This window comes from Rattus rattus, chromosome 13 (genome assembly GCF_011064425.1).
Source record: "Rattus rattus isolate New Zealand chromosome 13, Rrattus_CSIRO_v1, whole genome shotgun sequence".
NCBI lineage: Eukaryota > Metazoa > Chordata > Mammalia > Rodentia > Muridae > Rattus > Rattus rattus.
This window is the reverse complement of record NC_046166.1, coordinates 30,937,302-30,959,128: the sequence shown is the minus strand read 5'-3', so window position 1 is coordinate 30,959,128 and position 21,827 is coordinate 30,937,302. Positions and strand designations below refer to the sequence as shown.

Below are 21,827 nucleotides of genomic sequence, written 5' to 3'. Positions count from 1 at the left end.
TGGGAAGCCCCTCGATGTCTCTGAGCTCTGGGCCCCTTCCTCTGTTACATCTGTTTTCAGCTTCAAAGATTGCATGTATGCGGATGGCAAAATGTCTCCTATCTGTCTCTCTTCTCTCATTACTTTTCCGTCTTAGGTTCTGTCCATGCACATGTAGAGTGGGGATAATGGAAAGAGGCCCTGGGTAAAACCCAGTGGAAACCAAAACCACGTGTCCACAAGACAAGGATGCACCCAGCCGTGTAAGAAGGTAGGGAGAGGCTCCAACAGATTCCGCCCAGTCGCAGCAGCCGAGCACGGCATTGTTGACACCTGGTCTTTGGACTTCATGGCCATCGACCTTTGTGAGTTGCTAGCAATCCATTTCCCTTGAGTTAAGTCTCCTAGTTGGGCTACCTTGCACGACAGACAGCCTTAGGAAAGGAATGTAGGAGTTGGTCCATCCTTCTGCTGTGCAGTCTGACAGGCATTCTGGGCCTTCTCCAGGCTGCCAGCTTGGACTTCACCCCCACTCAGCCTTTTACTCAGTCTGTTGAATGTTTTCTTTCCACAGTCTATTTTAAATGTCTGTGGGGCGTATGACTGTTCTAACTATTGGGTGACTAGAATCAACTACATTGTGTCCCATATATATGTATAGTAAGTATGTACTAATTAAAGTGTTTTAGATATTAAGAACTTTGTATAGTATATAATATGTCTTAAAGGAATTATTGGCAAGACGTTTCTTCTGTGTAATTCTTCTCGCACTGGGCTTTCTGTCTTTGGACACTCAGGCATCTGTTGCTTTAGAGAGATGCAAAGCAGGTACCATCCAAAATAGGAAATTGGACTTCAATACTCGGCTTTCAAAATAACAGCCTTGAAAACAGTTTTCATTTGTGAGGGCAATGGTTTGTTGCAATAGAGAAAGGGTTCATTGCTCCCAATGGATCAGGTTTGGAGGGGAATAACTTTGCTCTGATGAAAGTTAGGGAGTGAGGTATGGTAGGGAGAATAAAGCTCTGGACCAGTTTTAGGATTCCAGACCAGAGGGAGTGTTCTCATTTTCTGGCTAGAATCCATGATTAGGTTACACCTCTAAGCACATGCTGTGTACTAGCAGACTCAGCTTGTTAGAATGACAATGATGGTAACTTAGGGAGACCGACTGGGCCCTGAGATAAGGTCTCCAGGGGGCCCCAGTTCTAGTGTGGGGAGTTCTTGCGTGCTGGAGTTGGAGAACAAGTTAGAGAAGCAAACAGAGGTAGCTATGATGTGTGAAAGCATTAAGCTCCTGACATGGGGCTGAACTAACCAAAGCTAGGAATCAGTGTAAGCACAGACTAGGTTTCCTAGACTTGTACGGAACAAGAACTGAAGTTGAGCAGGGTGAGAGCTGAGGTGGCCATGCAGGCTAAGAAACTGTCAGTACCACATCAAGGGGTCCGGTGAGGACAAAACCTGTTTGAGAAGACCTGTGACATCCAACCTGAGTCCAGATGAGGGTAGCAGGGAAAGATAACCATACAGATGACCCTTCCCACCTCCGTGACTTTCCCCTGTATCAACATGTGATGCTGAGTAGGGAGGGGGGTCAATTGGAATCAATATAAGCATGGCTATTTAGAAAAGGAAACACACCAGCATTGAACTCAATCCTGCATGACACTAAGTTTGGGGTTACAATGGACATGCATGTATCCCTCTGAAACTTTGGGTCTTATATGTAAGAATTCAACCAACCACCACAGATTTAAAACTATTTACAAAAAGTTGTATCTGTATCTGAATATGTACAGACTTTGTTCTTATATCGTTCTTTAAATAAAAGCAGTATAACTATTATTCACACAGGCTTTTAAAATAACATTAGGTGTGATATGTAGTCTAGAGATGGTTTAAAGTACACAGGAGGATGTGTTTGGATCACGTGTGAAACATCTCTCTCTCTCTCTCTCTCTCTCTCTCTCTCTCTCTATATATATATATATATATATATATATATATATGCTCATCTGCAGATTGTAGTGGGTGTGAGAAGCTGGAACTAATTCCTGTCAACACCAATGGATGACTTCTATGTTTTTGAGGTTTTGTTTTTGTTTTTAATGGTAGGATGTATGGAGATTACTTTAAATTCTAAAAACAAGACAAAACAAGACATAAAAATTTTCCATCTTAAATCTTAACCAGGCATGGTGGTGCACACCTTTAATTCCAGCATTCATTTGATTAGTGAAGAAGGATTAGAAAACAAAATAAAATGAAACACACACACAGACACAGACACACACATACACACACACACACACACACACGTGCGCTCACCTGTGCGTGCGTGTACCATCCCCTGCCTCCCAATGAGAACAACAACTTAATTCACAGTAACTTGTTTTCAAGCGTTGTTACCATGAGAACAGTTGCCATTGTTGTGTGAACCACATGCATCTTTTAAATTGTATATTTACATTATACATATGTATGTATTTTTACTGTATGTATGTCTGTGTACTACATTTATAATTGGTACCCAAGGAGGCTAGAAGATTCAGTGTGACTGGAGTTACAGGTTATGTGAGCTAAGCTACTGTATGGGTTTTGAGAATGGAACCCAAGTCCTCTAGAAGAACAGCCAATGCTCACCTTAACTGCCTAGCCATCTTGCTAGCCCAGAGCTACATATTTTGATATGGAAATTATATAGTCTATTTTCTGTAAAGAGTCAGATAGACAATATCTTCTTCATGAGCTCGAAGGTGTCAGACATAGGTGCTGAACTCTGAAAGTTTGACATAAAAGTTACATAGTTACACGGAATGTAGTCCCAGGTTGGTGTAGGGATTGTAGCATGTAGCAGACTTGAGTTCCAGGAGAGATGCTCCTTGGTCTAACTCTGTGGATGTTCCTTTCTCCCAGGGAGTAGTCCTAGGATCCAAAGCCAGGTAGTCTATTAAAGCTACACACCCATTGTAAACTTGTTTCTTCACACTGTGTGATTCCCTGAACAAATAAATGGCTTTGAGCCTGCTTCTGAGGTTTAGGGCTTTTCTTGCTTGTTTTCCTTAGGGGAAGAAGGGTGGGAAGAAGTGGGGTTCCTGGGGCTTGAAATTTATACCCTTAGGTCTGAAGACTGGCTGAAAGGGTGGATATATAGTTGGGGACGTAGGCTTTGATTTGTACCTCTGTGTTCCCTTGTGTGGTTGAGGTACAGGCAGGACGTGACTGAGAACAAGAGTAGTGTGCTGTCTACCCACCCCACCCCACCACCCCTTGTAAGCAGAAAGTGAAAGGAAAGATCCTATCTGCAAACCTGGTCCTTTAGGTTGCTATACAAGGATATTTATCAAGATACGAGGCTACTGAACACAGTTCAGTGGTTTGCTGGCCTGATTTATAGGATCCAGATAAGTAAGCATGGGCCACCTGGGTCCTCATTTGCACTCCTGCCTGGGTCCTGGATGTTTGGGACAAGCTTGCTGTTTGGTTTGGAAACACTTCCCTGGGGCTCTGTAGAGTCCCGTGATAGAGACAGGAAGTTGTACTTATGCCATTTGATTTATAACTCTGTCCTTAAGCCCACTATATATACTAGAATTACTTTCCATTAAATTCAATTCTTGGAGTTCTATGATGCACTGGAGAAACACTCAGCAACTCTGAATTCTCCCTATCATATTTGCTGGTAGAACTGTTTAAGGATAGGGTATGGGGTGGTGAGGAAAAGATGTTGGTGTTAGGTTGGCATTCTGAAAGGCAGAACAATTCTCTCCTGTCAGCCATAGCTTCCTGCTTCCTGTTTGGCTTCTGACTGCTGCACATGGCTTCCAGGCCTACATCCTCTCTTGGCTTTTGACGTCGTTGGTCTCTCTTACTAACATTTTGGCTTTCCTTTCCATTTTTCTTACTTTTCTCTACTATGTACCACATCTGAGGGGCTGTAGGTAAGTTTTCTAACCAATTGTCCTAGTATGGAAGATGCCGCCTTTCTGAATTTCCTGACTTGGTTTGTCTAAATTCTAAAAGCAGAGCCAGTATGAATTGTTTTCTTTTGTTCCCATTCCTATTGATGGGAGAAGGAACCAGCGAAGAGGAAGACTTGAGATGCCCTCAAGGACCACTTCTGAATCAGAAGGTTACAGAAAGAGGGAGGCTTTCCATTGAACCACGTCACATTCCTCTGTCAACAGTTCATTTTGCTCAACTTTAATGGCACTCCAACACTTAAAACCACATATTTCTTTCCCTCAAACCTACTTCCACATGGACCAATGCCAAGAAACATTAGTGTAAATAAAGAAATAAAATCAGATGTAAAGAAGACACTCTTGTCCATACACTTTGGCATCATAGCCATAGCTTATTCCCTTGAAGGAAGGGACAATGGTCTTGGCTAAGCCAGTGATTCTCTGTACATAAATAACCTAGATCAAGTACATAATAAACAGTAAACAATAGAAACAATAGAATCTTCCCATCCAATTCCAGTTAGGATAATAATACAGCTCTTTTTCTCATTCATCTCTATTTGCACCAAGAGGTGTGCACTGCAACTTTAACAGTCAATTTTATTTTGGCTCTAACTGCTAAAGAGGGAGAAGCACTCCTTTCCTAAGCATTTCTTTTTACAGCCATGGATATGGCTCTGTCTCTGAGTACAGTCTTATGGCCCTGTGGGATCCCCAGTGAATGCTAATGACCTCAGAAGATACCATCAGGGAGTCAGAGCCAGGCTTTGCATTCTTCATTCTGTTGTTATTTATACACATAAGATTTCTTTACAAAGTATGTTAAAAGAGGCTAGGTGAAGGAGTAATGGCACTCAGAAGGTTGTGGTTGTAGGATCAAGAGTTCCAGGGCAGCCTGAGCTTAACAAACAAACCAAACAAAATCAAAACCAAGGGCTAACCAAGGTGCAGAGCCTGACTATCATGTGCAAAGAGCAATGCTGCTGCTGTTGCTGCTGCTGCTGCTACTACTACTACTACTGCTACTACTACTACTACTACTACTACTACTACTACTACTACTACTACCTACCACCACCACCAATAACATTAATAATAGTAATAATAATAATTCAACCTTGACATTATTAGGTTAATTCTGGTTGGTTTTCTCCATTTAAGAAAGCTGGTGATTTCTTCACAGCAAAATGTTTGCATTACAGTGACTGCTCCCAGTGATCAACCTCCTGTGTCTCCTGGTAAATAATTAGGTAGGAAAAAGTGTAAAGTTTAAGGGAAGGGTGTAAAGTTTGAAATTTGTGTAGGGTCCGAGGATACAACATCTTCTAAGGAAGTGAGGGTCTAAAAAGGTGTTTTGAGGTTGGTAAGTGCAAGTCATGAAGGTTGGAAGATGTGAAAAAACTTGGAAAGTGATAGGAAGGTGATTTGAGGTATGATGGAGGAAGGAAAACAGCTTCAGACTTCTTCCTCTCACTTTGCTGATGTTGTATTGAGACTTTTCAAAGTTTAAAATTAAATGGTGGTAATACTAACATCTGAAATTTATCTTTCTGTAAACTTAGAAAGATTCTCATAAGCTCCAGGGAATTCACTTGGATCAACCCCTCACAGGTCAAATGGACTCCAGATAAGTACTGTCAATCAGCAACCTGTTTTCCTCTCCACCTCCTGATTACTGTGTGTGTGGAATCCATTCCTCATCCCTGATCCTGGGACAACCAGACAACTACCAAGACCATGGGCCTAAATGTTTAAAACATATAACCAGGAAATTGTTTTGTTTTTTCTCTGCCTCTGCTCTCTTTCTCCCTTCATGCTAGTAGTAACAATCTCCAGAGAAAAGGTGTGGGGAGCAGGCACGAAATGCACATCTATATATACTAACACACACACACACACACACACACACACACACACACACACACACACACACACACACACACACACACCACACCACATATTTCTCAAAAAATAGCTCACAACTCAGGACAATAGTTTGGGAAGCAAAGTAAAGCAAAGCAGGTAATTCAGCCCCGCCATTTGTTACCCTCTGGCTTATGTTGCTTTATTTTAATGCTTAACACCCTCCCACACTCAAAAGTTTAACTACAAGTAATGTAGGAGACAATCATTCCCACGACACCTCCCTTTTATAAAAAGAAAAAGGAAGAGTTGTGGGGCAGTGGACTATGCCAACAGAGAAGAACTAATAAGGTAGCAGTCTACGTTTAGAGCCCGGATGTTCTCTTAATTAAGAACATCAGAAGCTCACTAAGCCCCCATCACATTCCTGTCCTGGAGCATGTGGTCACAACATCCCACTAAGAGGACCATGACAACAGGTCCTGTAGCATAGAGCTTATAGTTCTCCATGCTAATGAGGTATCTAGATAGGCCCTGAGGATTTAGCCAATAAACTTCCTTTCCCAGGTATCCATTCCTGCAAAAGGTATTTAATCTCCGGTTCATCCTGAGTAAGTCATGTGGATCCTTTTCTGCCATGAGTAAAGCAGTTTGGACAAGCAAGGACTGTCTCTCTCACCAAGCACCACAGTGGCGAAGACCTTAATCACACGGAGGAGATGCAGCTAAGTCTACCACAGAAGGCCCCTCCACACTCCTGGCACTCACACTTAGCTAAGCCACATCGTCCCTACCATAGGCTCATCTCAGGCCTCTGGCCTGTCCCCAACCCTTCTTGCTTACGAGAAGCATCTGGGTGCCCAGGGTTTGAGAACCACAGCCTCTGTCCCAGCCCAGAGAAACATGGTCAGAGATGTTTATGTTAGGCTGCAATTTGTCTCCCCTGAGCACTGTGGCAGTGTCCCCTGAGCCTGGCACCCCAAAGGGGAGAAAGGAACATAGCCTAGTGCCTCTGTATTCCACCTTCCGGGGGCGTTCTGACACCCCAGAAATGAAGCTGGAGCAGACACACAGAAACACAAGTAATGTCTGAAAGAAATGGGCACAAGATAGCAAAGCAGTTCCCAAACCAATTCGTGAACTCTGATAATTTCATACACGGGGAGCCATGGCTATATCAATATGGATAGCTGTTGGATGGTGCTGGAGGTAACTGCCTGGTTGACTCTGTTCAGGGACTGTTTGATATCATTGTTCGGATCTGGAATGTACCCTAAAAGCCTTGCAGTTAAAGATTTGGTGCTCAGTGTCATGCTGTTGAGGAATGATAAAACTTTTGGTAGACTGGATCCTAGAAAAGGCAATTGTATCACGGAGGATATGCCCTTTAGGCGACTGTAAGTACCATGTAGTTTCTGCTGCCATCAGATGAAGAGGTTGTCAATATCTGTCAATATTCCTGTCAAAGTGCTCTGTGTGATCATAAGTATAGAAATAGCAGAGTCAAGTGAACATGGATTGAAACCATTAAAATTGTGAGTCCGAATACAACTTTCTACCTTTGAAAATGATTAACTCAGGTATTTTTGTCACAGTATTAGAAAGCCTCTTGGATCCAAGGTCCAAGGAGGGGGGATCAAAGGAAGAATCAGTTACGGTTATAATAAGAACCACGACAATGCTTGGGTAGGGATTGGTAAGGTTTTCTGGAGGACCACTAGGACCATGGTTCTGAATGTCTGATACACAGAAGTGAAAGCAATCTCTTAATGTATTACTTTCTTTTAAAATAGTATCACTTATACACATTCAAACCTTTAACAGAGTGGTAGCAGAAAAACATTTAAAAAATCAGAATTCATACAGTTAGAAATCAAAGAGAGGAGATCTTGAAGCTGATGTTACCCTAGAAACCCAGGCATACTGAGAGATCAGGACAAACTAAAGAGGATCATATGAGCTCCCGAGCTTCAGGAAATAACAGCATCAAATGCTAATTTAGGAATTGACTTTGTCAATGTTAAATTGGTACTATTGGAAAGGGTACATTAGAGAAAGTATTCAATGAACACGGGAAAAATGACCTGTCTTGGGAGAGGGAGTTATGAAAACATCATTTTTGGAGAGCTGATCTCAGCAGTGAAGAGGGATTTTTGCAATTCCCGCATGAATATCAATCATCAGATGTGATTCTCATGGAGAATAGAGACCAGGCAGCCAAAAGACCCCCAAAGCTGATGGGTAGAGAGGGATCTTTCAAGAGTGGTGGGCAATTAACTATTCATCTTTTGACTGGCTCTGTCAATGAGGTAGAGTTTTACTTTTCATTGAAGAAAAAAAAAATTCCCTGTGGGTTCTCAGTCAGGGTTTCTGAGAGAGACTCATATTATTCAATATTTTGATTAGTTTTTAGGCTCCTGAGCCATTTCTGGTTCTTTATTCTCACCCTCTGTAGATGAGGACATCATTTAGAAGTGTGACAGTGTTTCTCTCTAAATATTTTGTCTTTTTGTGGTTGTCAAATATTTACTAAGATCTTATAAACAGACCAGAAAGTGGCGTGATTGACACTTCCCTTCATTAGGAAGTCACTGAAAGATGACATTTTCAACCCATCAGCTGTAGTCTGCCCTCATGGCAAGCAGCCGGCATGAGGACAAGTCAGTCTGTCTCCCTTCCTGCTGTTATTATTGTGGATCCACTATCTCACATTAATTGGCAAAGCTACTTCCCTTAATGGATGGCTAAGTTTCTGTTCAAAGGAGAGGAAAAGAAAATTATTGATTAACCCCAGGATTTAAAGTCTGAATGAATGAAAAAAGTCACTGATTGGAGTCCTGTGAGCTTATTGATTAAGCTTGAGGTTTGAAGTCTGAATGAATGAAGTCAGGAATTTGACTCTTGATTCTTGCGTCACAGTAAGAAGTTTAGTGCCATTCACAGGTACATGGGTTTGAGCTATGTGGAAAGCTACTTGAAGAAGCCAGGGGAGGAAAACCAGTGAGCAGCTTTCCTCCACGCCTCCCACCTCGGATCCTGCTTGAGTTTCTACTCTGATTTCCCTCAGTGATGGACTAAGATGAAATAAACCCTTTCTTCCTAAGGTTGTTTTTGATTATAGTGTCTATCACAGCAACAAGACAGCAAACACACACACACACACACCACACACACATATATACTATTCACAGCACACACACATGCACACATAAACACACATATTCATATATACCACACATACCAGACACACACATGCATCACACATACATACACACTATTTACAGCACACACACATGCACAATAAACATACCTATTCATATATACTACACATACCAGACACACACACACACACACACACACACACACACACACACACACACACAAAGTTTCTAAACCTTAATGAAACAGAATTTTGAAGTCAAAGAAACAAAACCCAAGGTAGTTTAGATGTATCAATTTTATTTATTTATTTATTTTTTAATGAAAAGGGTGCAACATTAGGAAACAACTACATGAAATAACAGAGTAATTCATGTGACTTGGCCTGAGAAGTGGCATACGAAGAAAATTTGCTTCCTTTCTCAAACTCCCAAGATTCAAGGTGGCTCAATGTGAGCCAGGCAGATTATCAGTGTCCAATTTAATGCAGAAGTGAGGGAGGAAAAGGCCCCAAAGCCATACTTCCCACTTTACATTTTACAGAAAATTTAGCATTTTACAAGTCTAGGTTGCCATTGGGAAGGGATAATTTCATGCTTTGCTGATTTTGATTAATTCACAATAATTAATATTGGGTCAAAACTCATATAGAATGTTTTGAGTAAAAGAAATTATTTTCAAATTCTAAGTAAGCTAAAGAAGTGTTGAAATTATCAGCGTCACCTTCTGAAGTCACAACAGTCCTGATGAAGGTCAGTGTGTCATCCCGAGCATCAAATAAGTGCAGCCTGAATTTGTTGTTCTCTTCTTTTTATGAATAAAAGGAAGCTTCATGACTACCAAGGAGATGGGAACCGAGACCCTTTCCTCTAGGTTAGCTGGCTCATGGCCTTGTGAGTACAGGGCTGGCTGAATCTTAACCTTATTTCCACCCTGTGAAGAACACAGTTGAAAACGTATCATCCATCTGTAAGCTGTAGTCCTGGAATGATTGTCTAACTCAATGTTCCAAACAGGTCTTGAAACAGGACCTGCTGTAGCCTTTGCTGATGGCCAGAGATGCCGCTGGCTCGGTACTGTCCACCGACAGATGCATCGTTGTGTTTATGGAGGAAGATACAGTGCTGAAAATGTTGTTTTCTACTTCCACATGATTACTTTTTAAACACTGGAGAATTCATCCTCTCCAAGTAGAAAAAAAAGGTAGAAATTCCTAAGAGATAGAAGGCATTGCTAGCTCTCTTCTCACTCCGCTTGGCTGTATTTGCTTTCTATGCCCCAGCTACATCATCTACCAATGTGCACAGGATGAATTATTTCATAGGCTTGAAATGAGGACTAAATGATTTAGCAATGAATGTAAATTTTCAAGCCCAGTTCCTGGAGGCAATAGATGTTATTTCCTCTCTACCTCCATGGAAACAAGAAAGAAGAGTCTGAAACGGTGAGTTACAACCCAAGACTCTAGAGATAGCGGTTGAATTTACTACTCATAGCGCCAAATATGTCACACAGACCCTGTAGTCTTTATGGTTGTCTATAAAAATGAGAGGTTGATCTAAGGGTTCTCCTAGCTTGATGAATTTATGATCTGTACAGAAGCCTGGGGGTTATATTCTTGACTGATGACTGATGTAGAAGGGTCCATCCCACTGCGGTCAGTGGACAGGTGGTTCTGAGTTGTATAAGAAAATAGGCTGAGCCAGCCACTAGGAGAGAGACAGTGGGCAGCACTCCTCCACAACTTCTGCTTCAATTCTTGCCTTCAGGTTCCTGCCTTGATTTCCCTCAGTGGTGGAATGTGATGTAAAAGTTGTAAGATGAAAGAAACTGGTTCCTCCTCAAGTTACTTTTGTCCTTAGAGTTTACCACAGCAATAGAAACCTTAACTACCACATTCTTCCCAAACTATTAATTTACCAAAATATTTCATGGGTTACCTGATAAGCTCCTGCAGTCCAGTTACATAGTATTATATCAATATTTTCTCATATTAATGTTTTTTTGTTTTTTTTGAAAACAGAATGCCACTATGATGCCAAGGCTAGTCTTCAGCTCTCAATCTTTGTTGTCTGCCAGTATCTCAAGTGCTGGATTATAGGCTGGCCTGGGCTATGTAGGCTGCTCTCATACTTCAAAGAATGTTACCAAGTTTTAGAGTCTCTTCTTTCGAGGAAAGAGGTAGATGCTGTGAGTACATTTCTAGAAGGCATTTTCCTTTTCGGTGAAGTGGTAAAACAACTCCCTTTGACAGAGGTTGCATTTAATCAGTTCAAGCATGGGCTGTACTTCCCACCCTTGACTGCAGAAGCAGCCCATGAAGATTCTACTCACAGCTTTTTGACCCTTAGGGAATCTATGGTATTTGAAGTGCCAAACTTGTTATGCTTGACAGCAGGTCACAGCAAGAGCTAGGCCTTTCTAGGCCAGTCTATGAACTTATATGAAAAACCGCTGACTTCCCACTGATGTTCTTGTGGACTAAGGTAGAACAAACAACATTCCTTCCTTGGTGCATCCACCTGTGTGTGTGTGTGTGTGTGTGTGTGTGTGTGTGTGTGTGTGTGTGTGTGTGTGTGTGTGTGTGTGTAAGATTTTGGACATAGTAGCAGAAAAGACTTAGCCTGGAAAAGGAAAGAGGCACAGGGCTGCTTTCAGATGCAGTTACTAGCTGTCGCTGAAATGGGATTAGACATCCTTTACATCTCAAATAGGATAATTTGAGATCAAGGAGACAGAATTTTCTTAATACAAAGGAAAAGGTTCCAGTCAATAAGTCTGCTGGAATGGATTGCCTTTTGAAATAGCAAATTTACTTTCTTGATGAGTTCAAGCAGAGGCAGGCCACTATCTGGGGTATTATCTAGTGATTGCTTGACAAGGAAGTGGGTCAAGACAATTTCTTCTGGTTCTTTCTAAATGTTTAGATGCTAACATAAGGTTGAAGAAGTAAGTTAGTGGCCAGACAGTAAATGAACAACTTTTCCTTTGTCATTATAGGCTATAGGGGCACATTGCATTTTGTCACACAGAAAAAGATTAGTTTCCTAAGTGCTCTGCATTCAAGATGAACCAGGAATGAGGAAATTCAAAAGGCACAGATAACAAGAAACCTCTAAAAGCATTCCACTCCATTACGTAAGTTCCCAGAAACAGCCAAGGTTGTGTATTCATTAATCACAGACCAGAAGTGTTCCTGGGATGCATCCAATCCATCCCATTCTATCCCATCCCACCCCATCCCGCCCCACCCTATCCCATTCCAACCCACCCCATACCATCCCAACCCACCCCATACCATCCCACCCCACCCCATCCAACCTCATCCTATCCCATCCCACCCCACCCCATCCCACCCCACCCTACCCCACCCCACCCCATTCCATCCCATCCAACCCCACCCCACCCAACCCCATTCCATCCCATCTCAGCCCAGTCCAGCCCAGTCCAGTCCAGTCCAGTCCAATTCATTATGGTAACAGGAACCATAAGTATCCCATTTGTTCTTAAAAGAACACTTTTTAACAATAAGATTTTTTTTTCAAAAATAAGTATACATTTTCTTGGAATTCCAAGTGAAACACAAAGAACCATTTCTTTCCCGTTCAGATCATGTTTCCCAGCTTAGGGAAGTTTGAGGATCTTGAGTTCTTTGGGCTTTGTAGTTTATTTTAAGAAATGGTATTTATGCTACAGCTCAGGATCATATGCACATTTTAACTGAAACTAAATGTCTGAGAAATAATACATTTGTATAGATTGGTATAGTGTTCTGAAATTTTAGTTCAATGTAATTTATTTCTTTAATAGTTAAATACTGATCACGTCCTACCCATGACATGATTTTCAAGCTGAAAAATGTATAGTGCCAGTCAACTGCACAGACAACTCAAAAAATGGCAGACCAAATGAGCTAACATGCGCTCGATCGCTTTAGAACTTTTGATAGACTTGCTACAGGAAGATAATTTTTGCATGCATATGATGTAAAGAGCCCTGTGGTTTACAAGGAATTTCCATATTCCTCTTTTAATTTCCTTTCTGCCCACCTTTCCAGCATCCCATCCATATTTTCCCACAGAAAGACACACATCCCCACAGCCTCTTGAAACTTGAAAGCCTCTGGGAGATGTATAGATAGTCAGCATTCATCCTGTGTATCTTACAGCCTCACATCTAGAGAAGCGAGCTTTAGCCTAAAGCATGTCTGTTTATGAGCACATTCCGGTGACTGCTGTGATAATGGAATTGCTGATACGCTGCTCAGAGGGCTTGGGTAACCGTTCTTTTGTTATTAGGGAGGCAAATGCAGTTTTTAAGATCAAAGTGGACACCTCCTGGAAGTTACATTTATTACAAAGAGCTAAAGTGTCTATGTTCCCAGGCATCAAAGGGACTTAACACAGAAAGACGGAAATATTCAATAGACCCAGGCAATTTCTGACAGGACAGCCGCCACCTAAGTGGTTGATAGGAACGAGTGGTAATCTCATTCTGAAAGTTACCGATCCTGTCAGAGGCAGGGTTAAGCAAAGTGCTTGATATTGTGATGGCCACATCGGGGTCGTCCTGACAAAAAATTCCACTGTCAGTGCAGGCACTGAGAATACGTTTACAGTTTCCAGCCTTAGCGTGTCCTTTGGCAGAAGTCTGATTCCATTGTTTCTGAAAGCAGGGCCTCATTTTGCTGTCACGGTGGAAGTGATGTAAAAGGTCAACACAATGAGTCACTATTACAGTATTTGGAATGCTATCATAGGAATGAATTTTAGCCCTTTGGACACGGTGACCTGGACAGTGGCAATTGCACTGTGGAATGTCTGCTTGTCAGCTGACAACAAAGAAAATTCTGTGTTGTTTGGGGCCCTTCTTTATGCATATTCCATGTTGGCTAGTTTTTATGTCAACTTGACACACTTTAACGTCAAGTAGGGAGAAAAAAACTTAATCAAGAAAATGTAGGGCATTTTCATGATTAGTGACTCATGTGGGAGGGCTGAGTCTCCTGTGAGTGGTGCCACCCCTGCAAGGTGGTCTTTCATGCTATAACAAAAGCAGGCTCACACAGTGGGGAGCTAAGCAGCTGTCTTCAGTTAGAGTTTCTATTGCTGTTAGAAACACCATGGCCCAAAGCAAAGTGGGGAGGAAAGGGTTTATTTGGTTTACACTTCTGCGTCACTGTTGACCATAGAAGGAAGTCAGGGTCGGAAGTCAAACTCAGCAGGAACATGGAGGCAGGAGCTAGTGTAGAGATTATGTAGGAATGTTGCTTAATGGTTTGTTCCTCATGGCTTGCTCTGCCTACTTTCTCATAAAACCTAGGATGACTAGGCCATGATGGTGCCACTTACTGTGGGGTGGAGCCTACCACTTACTATGAGGTGGGCCCCCCCACAAGCTTGCCTGCAGCCTGGCTTTATGGAGCCATTTTCTCAACTGAGATTCCCTCTTCTCGGATAGTTATTGCTTGTGTCAAGTGGATATAAAACTATTCAACACAGGAACGCTCTTCTGTGACCTGTCTCCAAGTTCCTGCCTTGAATTCTTGCCCTGCATCGCATCCATGAACCACAAGCTGTAAGAGGAAAGAAATCCCTTTCCTCCCCAAGTTGCTTTTGGTCATGGTGTTTCCTCACAGTCACAGAAACCCTAAGTCATAGCCTTTCCTCAACTCTTTTATAAAAAATATTTCAAACAATTTTTAACTTTCATTGACAACTTATTTTTTATTTATCAAATTAAAATATTGATGAATGGAAATTTTGTATATTGGTGGCTTATGACACGCTCTAAAATATACATGGGCACCACCGAGAAAGGGTTTAAGTCAAGCTTGTTAACTTAAGCACCAACTCACCACTTATCCTACTTTCAGTGCCTTTGGCAAACCCTTCTAATGGCTACCTTCAGGGATATCTGAGAAGCTGTTCTCAGTTATGTCTGCTTCCAATACTGGTGACAAAGTCCCTCAAATAGATCCCTATACATTTTTATAGCAGTTCTGAATATTCACAAACATTGGTCAGAGCATGTGGGAGAGCTATAAAAGTCCTTCATCATTTCTTTTCAACCACTTTCCAGACATTTGAGAGGTTGAAATCGTAAGTCTAAACGTGTTGTGTAGCTAATGAATATGTCTCAATGGACAAGAGAGATGTCATTCTCCTGTTTTAGCTAGTGAATGACTTCTTAAATACCCTTCTGTTACCCAGGGCTGGAGGAAATATTTTTCTGGAGAACTGCTAAATGCTTATTAGTATTCAAATGGTTAGCATGACCAACGTTGTGTTAGTACTTGGTAACTTCCCTACTGCAATGTTTTTATGGTGTCTATTACTGATGGAAAAAGCAGTATAGATTTTATTAACGTTTCTTAAATGGATTTGAACAGAGTGGGGAAAGCTCTGATCACAGATATTTCACGCATGCTAAACAATTACACCAGAGTTTTAAAATAATAAAGATTTCAGTATGCTCTAAGGATATGGATGGAGTAGCTGTAATACACTGGACAATCTTTGTGCTAACTCTTGGGACTACATCCTGTCCACCATCCTGTTCACCATTTTTCTCGAAATATACAATCCTCACTTCCACAATTAACAACAACAACAACAACAGGCATTAGCCTGTTGTAGGAATCAGTCAACGGATTATTACAAGTTTGTCTCTTACAGGCACTTAAATTAGGAGAAGGGTTATTGATTATTTTCATTGAATTTGCCTTTCAATGACATTCTCTAATTTTAAGTCTTGGAAGCACTGGCTTCCACTGGGAAAAAATAGACAGTTTCAAAGAGGGTGTAGCTCAGAGGTTCAAGATCTGGTTTCTACTTCATACTCATCCTCAATAAAAGAACAAACTGTTAATTCCAATAGTCTTTTAGGGGAGTATGTCTTAAGTGGAGCATGCAGTCTCCTTGTATTTTTTATTTAAAGGACCCGTGTTTCTGATTCTTTTCATCCACACACACCTTCCCTTCTGCTTTGCAGCACTTAAGATGGTGATTTGTGTATTTAGCATAGCATGTAATTTTAATCTTCTATAGCTTATGGGTCTGACCTTTCTATGGTGTTTTGCATACTGTTACCACCTGTCTTATTACATTTCATCAGAGATAATTGTCCTCAGGGGTCCTGAGTTTGACATGCTAGAAACGTCACCTGTTGTCTCCCCTCTCTCCCTTCACCCCTCCCTCAGCTGCTACTCACTCAAAAGGCTCGCTGGGATCAGCCCGCTGGAGCTCTGGAGGGATGGGGATTCTTTTGTAGTACATTTCCCAGTCGAAGGCTCCTCGCATGGCATCCCCAGCTTGTGCCTCGTACCCAAAGTGACTGTGGTCAATGACATCGATCATGGGACACACGATGGTTTTGTGGTTTAGTGCAATTTGGTCTGAAAAATGAAAGCATAAAATAGGAAATGACATGCCTGCCTAGGTCATCTATCATTTTCCAGCAAAGAGCAGCCTACAGCTCCTTTTAACGCATAACACTTGCAGCCTTGGAGCCTTCCCTGTCGTCATTAGAGCACTTTGCAGGAATCGCCGAGCGTCAGGCTTAACATGATGGGACAGTGATTAGGTACAATTAGAGTTGTTAGATTTCCCTTTAAGAAAGTTATGTCCCAGAGAGACTTGCAGAAGTCCATTTAGCTCGACTCTGTCGCATTTTTGCTCTGACCTGTCCCCAATCTGTCATTTTAACGTGCCTCCAACATGCACAGAGTATAAACAGTACTTGTGTTCCTCCAACCATACAGCTAAAGCCTGCTGAGAAAATATTGGCCTGCTTTCTGAAGGTTCCAAAGTGTAAATATTTAAACCTCATGGTTTTTATAGCATCTAATCATAAAACAGTCATGATGGCTGCTCCCCCTCCCCTACTAATGACAACAGATCATATATAAAATTCTTTGCCGTCAAGTTTGAAGGAGAATTTCCTGAACCACTATTTAAGACTGACTCTGTTTATCAAGATTGTACACATTTTATCATTTTCCCATCAAATTAAAAAAAAAAAAACACCATTAGATGACACAATACTATTGCTAGGATGCTTCTGTAAAATCCCTAAGCAGTTACAGGATGATTCATATTCATGCCTTTTCTGATACTCCTACTATTCCTGAAAAGTAGCTGTTGTCATCGTATTTAAATGTAGGGAGACGGAGCTCAGAGAAGTCAACTTGTCAGGGACAACTTGGCTTTGGGGATGATAATCAGGACACAACCCCTGCTTAACTCCAGTTCCCAAATCTGCCTTTCTAGGTTAACATGGTGCTTGTCCTATAGATAGGTGACTCTTTCTTTTCTTCACGGTTCTAGCATCTGCTTTTCTATCCAGACACTTTTAATGGGATCAAATTAACAGGCTCTGTAGGAAACTGGCATTTGTTTATTTTGGTACATGTAGAATAGTAATACGTGCAGTATCTTTTTTCCTCTCAAGAACATGCGTTTAATCAATTTATTACAACACTGCTGTCTGACACGCAGGATGTTTAAGTATGAACACCTGCTCCCTTGTTATTTGGAAGACCTTTGGATGTGGCATGTGACATTAAACAAAAGATATCATTTAGAAATTATGGGAGTTGGTTATTTCTGTGTATTTTTTTCCTCAGAGATCCTGAAGCCAATGTGAGATCTACTTTTACAGTGAGGAAACTGTCCTTTTACTCTGGAGGTTTCTACTTAGCATAGAGCAGGAAGCAAAAGGTTTTATTGGCTATAATAACAGGCAATATTTTTATCACACTGATAAGACACTGTGTGGAAAGGAAAAAATAATCCCATAGGGCATTTCCTTTGCCCTTCCACATGCTCATTCATTCATTCATTCATTCATTCATTTCTGTTACAGCAATTATCTACTAAGTAATAACAATAGGCTACTCATTCTTTCTAGGTTGTACTAATACTACTGTACTACTATTGAAGAGAAAAATTCCACAAACACCATTGTAGTCAGGAATGGAGAAAAGAAAAATAGAAACTATAATAAATAACTAAATCTCAGAGTCTTTTAGGAGGTGAAAAGTAAGACAGAATGAACAGTGATCAGGGCTATACAGAATGCTGGAGCATGGAAAAGGAGGAAGCTTCAAACACCGTGACCCCAGGGAGCCTCAGATAGCCTGAGGGGATTATGTTTATCTTACTGTCAGCTAATTCGATCCTTAGATAACAGATGCACTATTTCAAGGTAACCTTCCTTATGGGCTCTCTGAGTCCCAGTCCCAGCAGGCTAAGCCTTATTATGAGCTTTGGTTTTATCTAAGTGGTGTTTTCCCCAGAGGAGCCGCCCATCAGAGTAAGGCTGAAAACATTTGTCCATGCCCTCTGCAGGTTTTAGTAGTATGGTTTCACTGACTTTCTTCCATCACATTCAGAATCAGCTTGATTTACAAGTTCCTTGACCAACAAGGAGTCCCAAGGTGATCCAAAGAGAATGAGTCTGTTAAATTAACTGTCAACGCTCCCTTCAAATTTCCTTTCAGCTCTCATCCAGCTGTATTAGCTTGGGGTGAAAGCCGCATGACTAATTTTTCATCCAAGGCTTGTGCCTACATTTCAATTTCCAGCGATCAAACAAACAGACTCAATAGGAAATTGAAATTCAGGTATAATCCCCAAGGTGAAAAATGAACCAAGAAGTTCTGTGGCTCCTCCCGTTTCTTCAGTTTGGATGATGTATCAGGATACTGATAAAGGGGGAAAAAACACACGAGATAGAATCCCAAGCTTGAGTCATTTCTTATCCATTCGGCCCACAGGAAATGAAATGTTTTAATGAGAAAGAGTGGGCTGTGGGCATTGCTTACTCTCTTTTACCTCATCCCCCATCTCACCCCATCCCTGTGAGTCCTAGAGAACAATCAGAGATTTGATAATTGACATTTCGGGACTGCTTTAGTTCTAATAGAAGTGCAACCTTCGCTGACTTGTTTAAGCATTCAACAGCATACAGGTCAAATTCAGGATGAGGAAATCTTGCTGTTGCTAATGAAACTCTAAATGTCTGTGTCCTTGGACAAAGCATTTTTAATTAGTGGCTCCAAAGATTCTGTAGATCACTGTTGGAGCTTTGGGATCTTGATTGATTAAGAAGACTGAGCAGTTGAGGTATACGGACTGGGTGATGTGGTAGAGGGCATTAACTGCTCGGTGTGGTGGTTTATTTCCTATATGGTTTTCCCTGTGTCCCTTCTCTTGTTTTTTTTTTTTTGTTTGTTTGTTTGTTTGTTTTTTTTTGCTAGTGGGGTGTGGCTGGTTGAAGCTGAAATCCCACACAATAGTCAATAACAGGGCACTCTTTTTAAGGTGATTGTTGTTGAAAGATGGTTGCTACAGGCGCCAGGGACACAATTACAACAAAATTTTCTTTGGAGACATCGAAGAGAATAATAAGAAAGAAGGTATATATATATATATATATATATATATACACACACACACACTAAGATTTTCTACAAAGAATATTTTTAGGTATGCAATTTCTTTCTTAGGAGCAATGGGTATTTTCTATCTGACTTCACTGTGAACTGACAGGAAAACAATATCAAGCTCGAGTTTCAAAGCTAGAACAATGTGCCCTTGCTTATGTTTCTAGTGGTTTAGTGGGATGGGACATGGCAAGACTTCTTCCTTCTCTTCTCCATAAGTGAGCATTTAAGTCATGTCATGACCCGGACAGCAGCTCAGTGGGTCTGTGTGATATGGAGAGTTTTACATTCAAGGCTATAGGATGGTAGCAGGAGAAGAAAGAAAAACAAAAGGACAATGACATTATAAATCCTAGAAAACTGGCAAGTCACTTCAATTATTATATCCAGAGGTGAATGATTTTCATTCCCTCCTAAGAGTCTTGTGATAATTGTTATAAGTGTTTATGTGTCTATGTGTGCATGTGTCTTTTGATCTCATTGTAATCTTAAGATGACTAAAATGTTTGAGAATTTTTTATTACTTTAGTGTTTACCCAGTAAATTCTCCCATTGATTAATTAATGAGAGAAGAGGCATACTATAAAAGACCATCTTAGCCTTACTCTAGATTGCTGCTGATACGATCTGAAATGCTATTTGATACAGTTGTCCAGTTATTCTTATTTGTGGTTAGCAGCGAGTAAGATACAGTTCAAACTCAAGCCTTTGTTGAGTGCAACATTTACAGAAGCAACTTTGCACTCTATTCGCAGGGCCGGGTTCCCCTGATTCCCAGGTCCAGCATTCCTCTCCTGGAATGATGGTGACATGCATACTCACTGAGGAGAGGGGGCAGCCAGTTCACATTGACCTCACAATGGGAGTCCAGGAAGGTCAGCACCTCGCCTCTGGCCACAGAAGCTCCCAGGAGTCGGGTCCGGATGAGTCCCTCCCTTTTCTTGGTGCGCACGATTCTCACTATGGGAAATCGAGCCATGTAATCTTCTAATTTATCTTTCAAGTGTTCTAGGAAGGAAAGAAAATACACAGGAAGAATGCCAAACATTAGTCACAAAGGAATCCGTTCTGGATGCTGTGCATAGAGCATGTGTGAATGGTGAATCCAAGTGGAACATTTACAATCTATCTTTCTGCTCTCCTCATTTGGAGGAAGATACTGATGAGACTTGATGCCTAGGGGCTTTTGTGTTTTTATTTATCTAAAAGCTTCATAAAATACAAATGTTATCCTTTGAATTCAGTGGACAACAGTGATGATACATCAGAGCCCAGTCATGCAGTTAATGTTGGCCAGTGGCTACCATGTTAATCCTGGCTAGCTCTTGCCAAGATGGGCATTGGCCTTCTAGTTCCTGTTGTGCAAAGTCAGATCAACATCCGGGCATATGGACTCTTCCTGACAAGGGAGATCTTTATAGTGAAGTTTTGCCCATTATTTTGTGTGCCCAGTGGTGCATGTGAAACAAGACAGGAAAATATCTGTCAAATCAGTAAGAACAACCCAGCTTCCTGCTGTACGAGGTAATAGAAAATTGAGAATTAAATCCAGTTCTGGTTTCTAATTTGAACTGGGAATGTGACTTTCTTGGTTTTGAAATAGATGGGGAAAAGAAAGGCAAAGAAATCCTACACGCTCATTTTGAATGTTGCTATTTAAGATTTGAAAATCATTTTCACTGTTCAAAATTGGACATGTTTTTTCCTTAACTAGAAGCAACTGTGGAAATAAAATAAAATTTAAAACCCCTATTTGTATGATACAATACTTTCCATTGGTTTTAAAATTATAACAGCTTTTCAGCCTTTTAAAATATATATGGGTACATTTGGTGACTTTTTTGTGCGACACACACTTTAATATTTTTATTCGCTGCTGTTACTAGTCCATGCATAACAGCCTCATTTTATGTCAACTTGACACAAGCTGAAGTCATCTTAGAGGAGGGAACCCCTCAGAAGTTCAGACTGTAGACAAGCCTGTAGGCATTTCCCCATATTTTATATATTTACTTTACATCCTGGTTATTGCCCTCTCTCTTCCCAATCCACCCCCACAGCCTTTCCCCATCTCTCCTCTTCTCCTCTGGGGAACAGGATCCACAGTTACTCAACTGAGTCAAGTCCCTGCTCCCGTTGTTTGGAGACAGTATGAAGACCAAGCTACAATCTGCTATATATGTCCAGCCTATATATGCTCTTTGGTTGGTATCTCAGTCTTTGGGATCCCCTAAGGGTCCAGGTTAGTTATTGGTATTCTAGTGGAATCCCTATCCTCTACGGGTCTGTCAATCCTTTCCCCAACTCTTGTGCAAGAGTTGGTTCTGCAGATTCTCAGAAGAGCTGCATGTAATGTTTGGCTGTAGGGCATTTTCTTAAGTAGTGATTGATAGGGAAGGACTGAGTCCATT

The 21,827-nt window shown here is 41.2% G+C and overlaps 1 protein-coding gene across 1 annotated transcript in view; it reads right to left on the bottom strand.

Moving 5' to 3' along the window:
* Positions 1-21,827, bottom strand: part of Galntl6 (polypeptide N-acetylgalactosaminyltransferase like 6) — a 1,121,089-nt gene that overhangs the window by 162,443 nt on the left and 936,819 nt on the right. Inside the window, exons 5-6 of the mRNA XM_032919234.1 lie at positions 20,239-20,424; positions 16,182-16,365 (exon numbers count right to left, since the gene is read on the bottom strand). Coding sequence (XP_032775125.1) covers positions 16,182-16,365; positions 20,239-20,424 — 370 coding nt within the window. The remainder of the gene's footprint in view (positions 1-16,181; positions 16,366-20,238; positions 20,425-21,827) is intronic.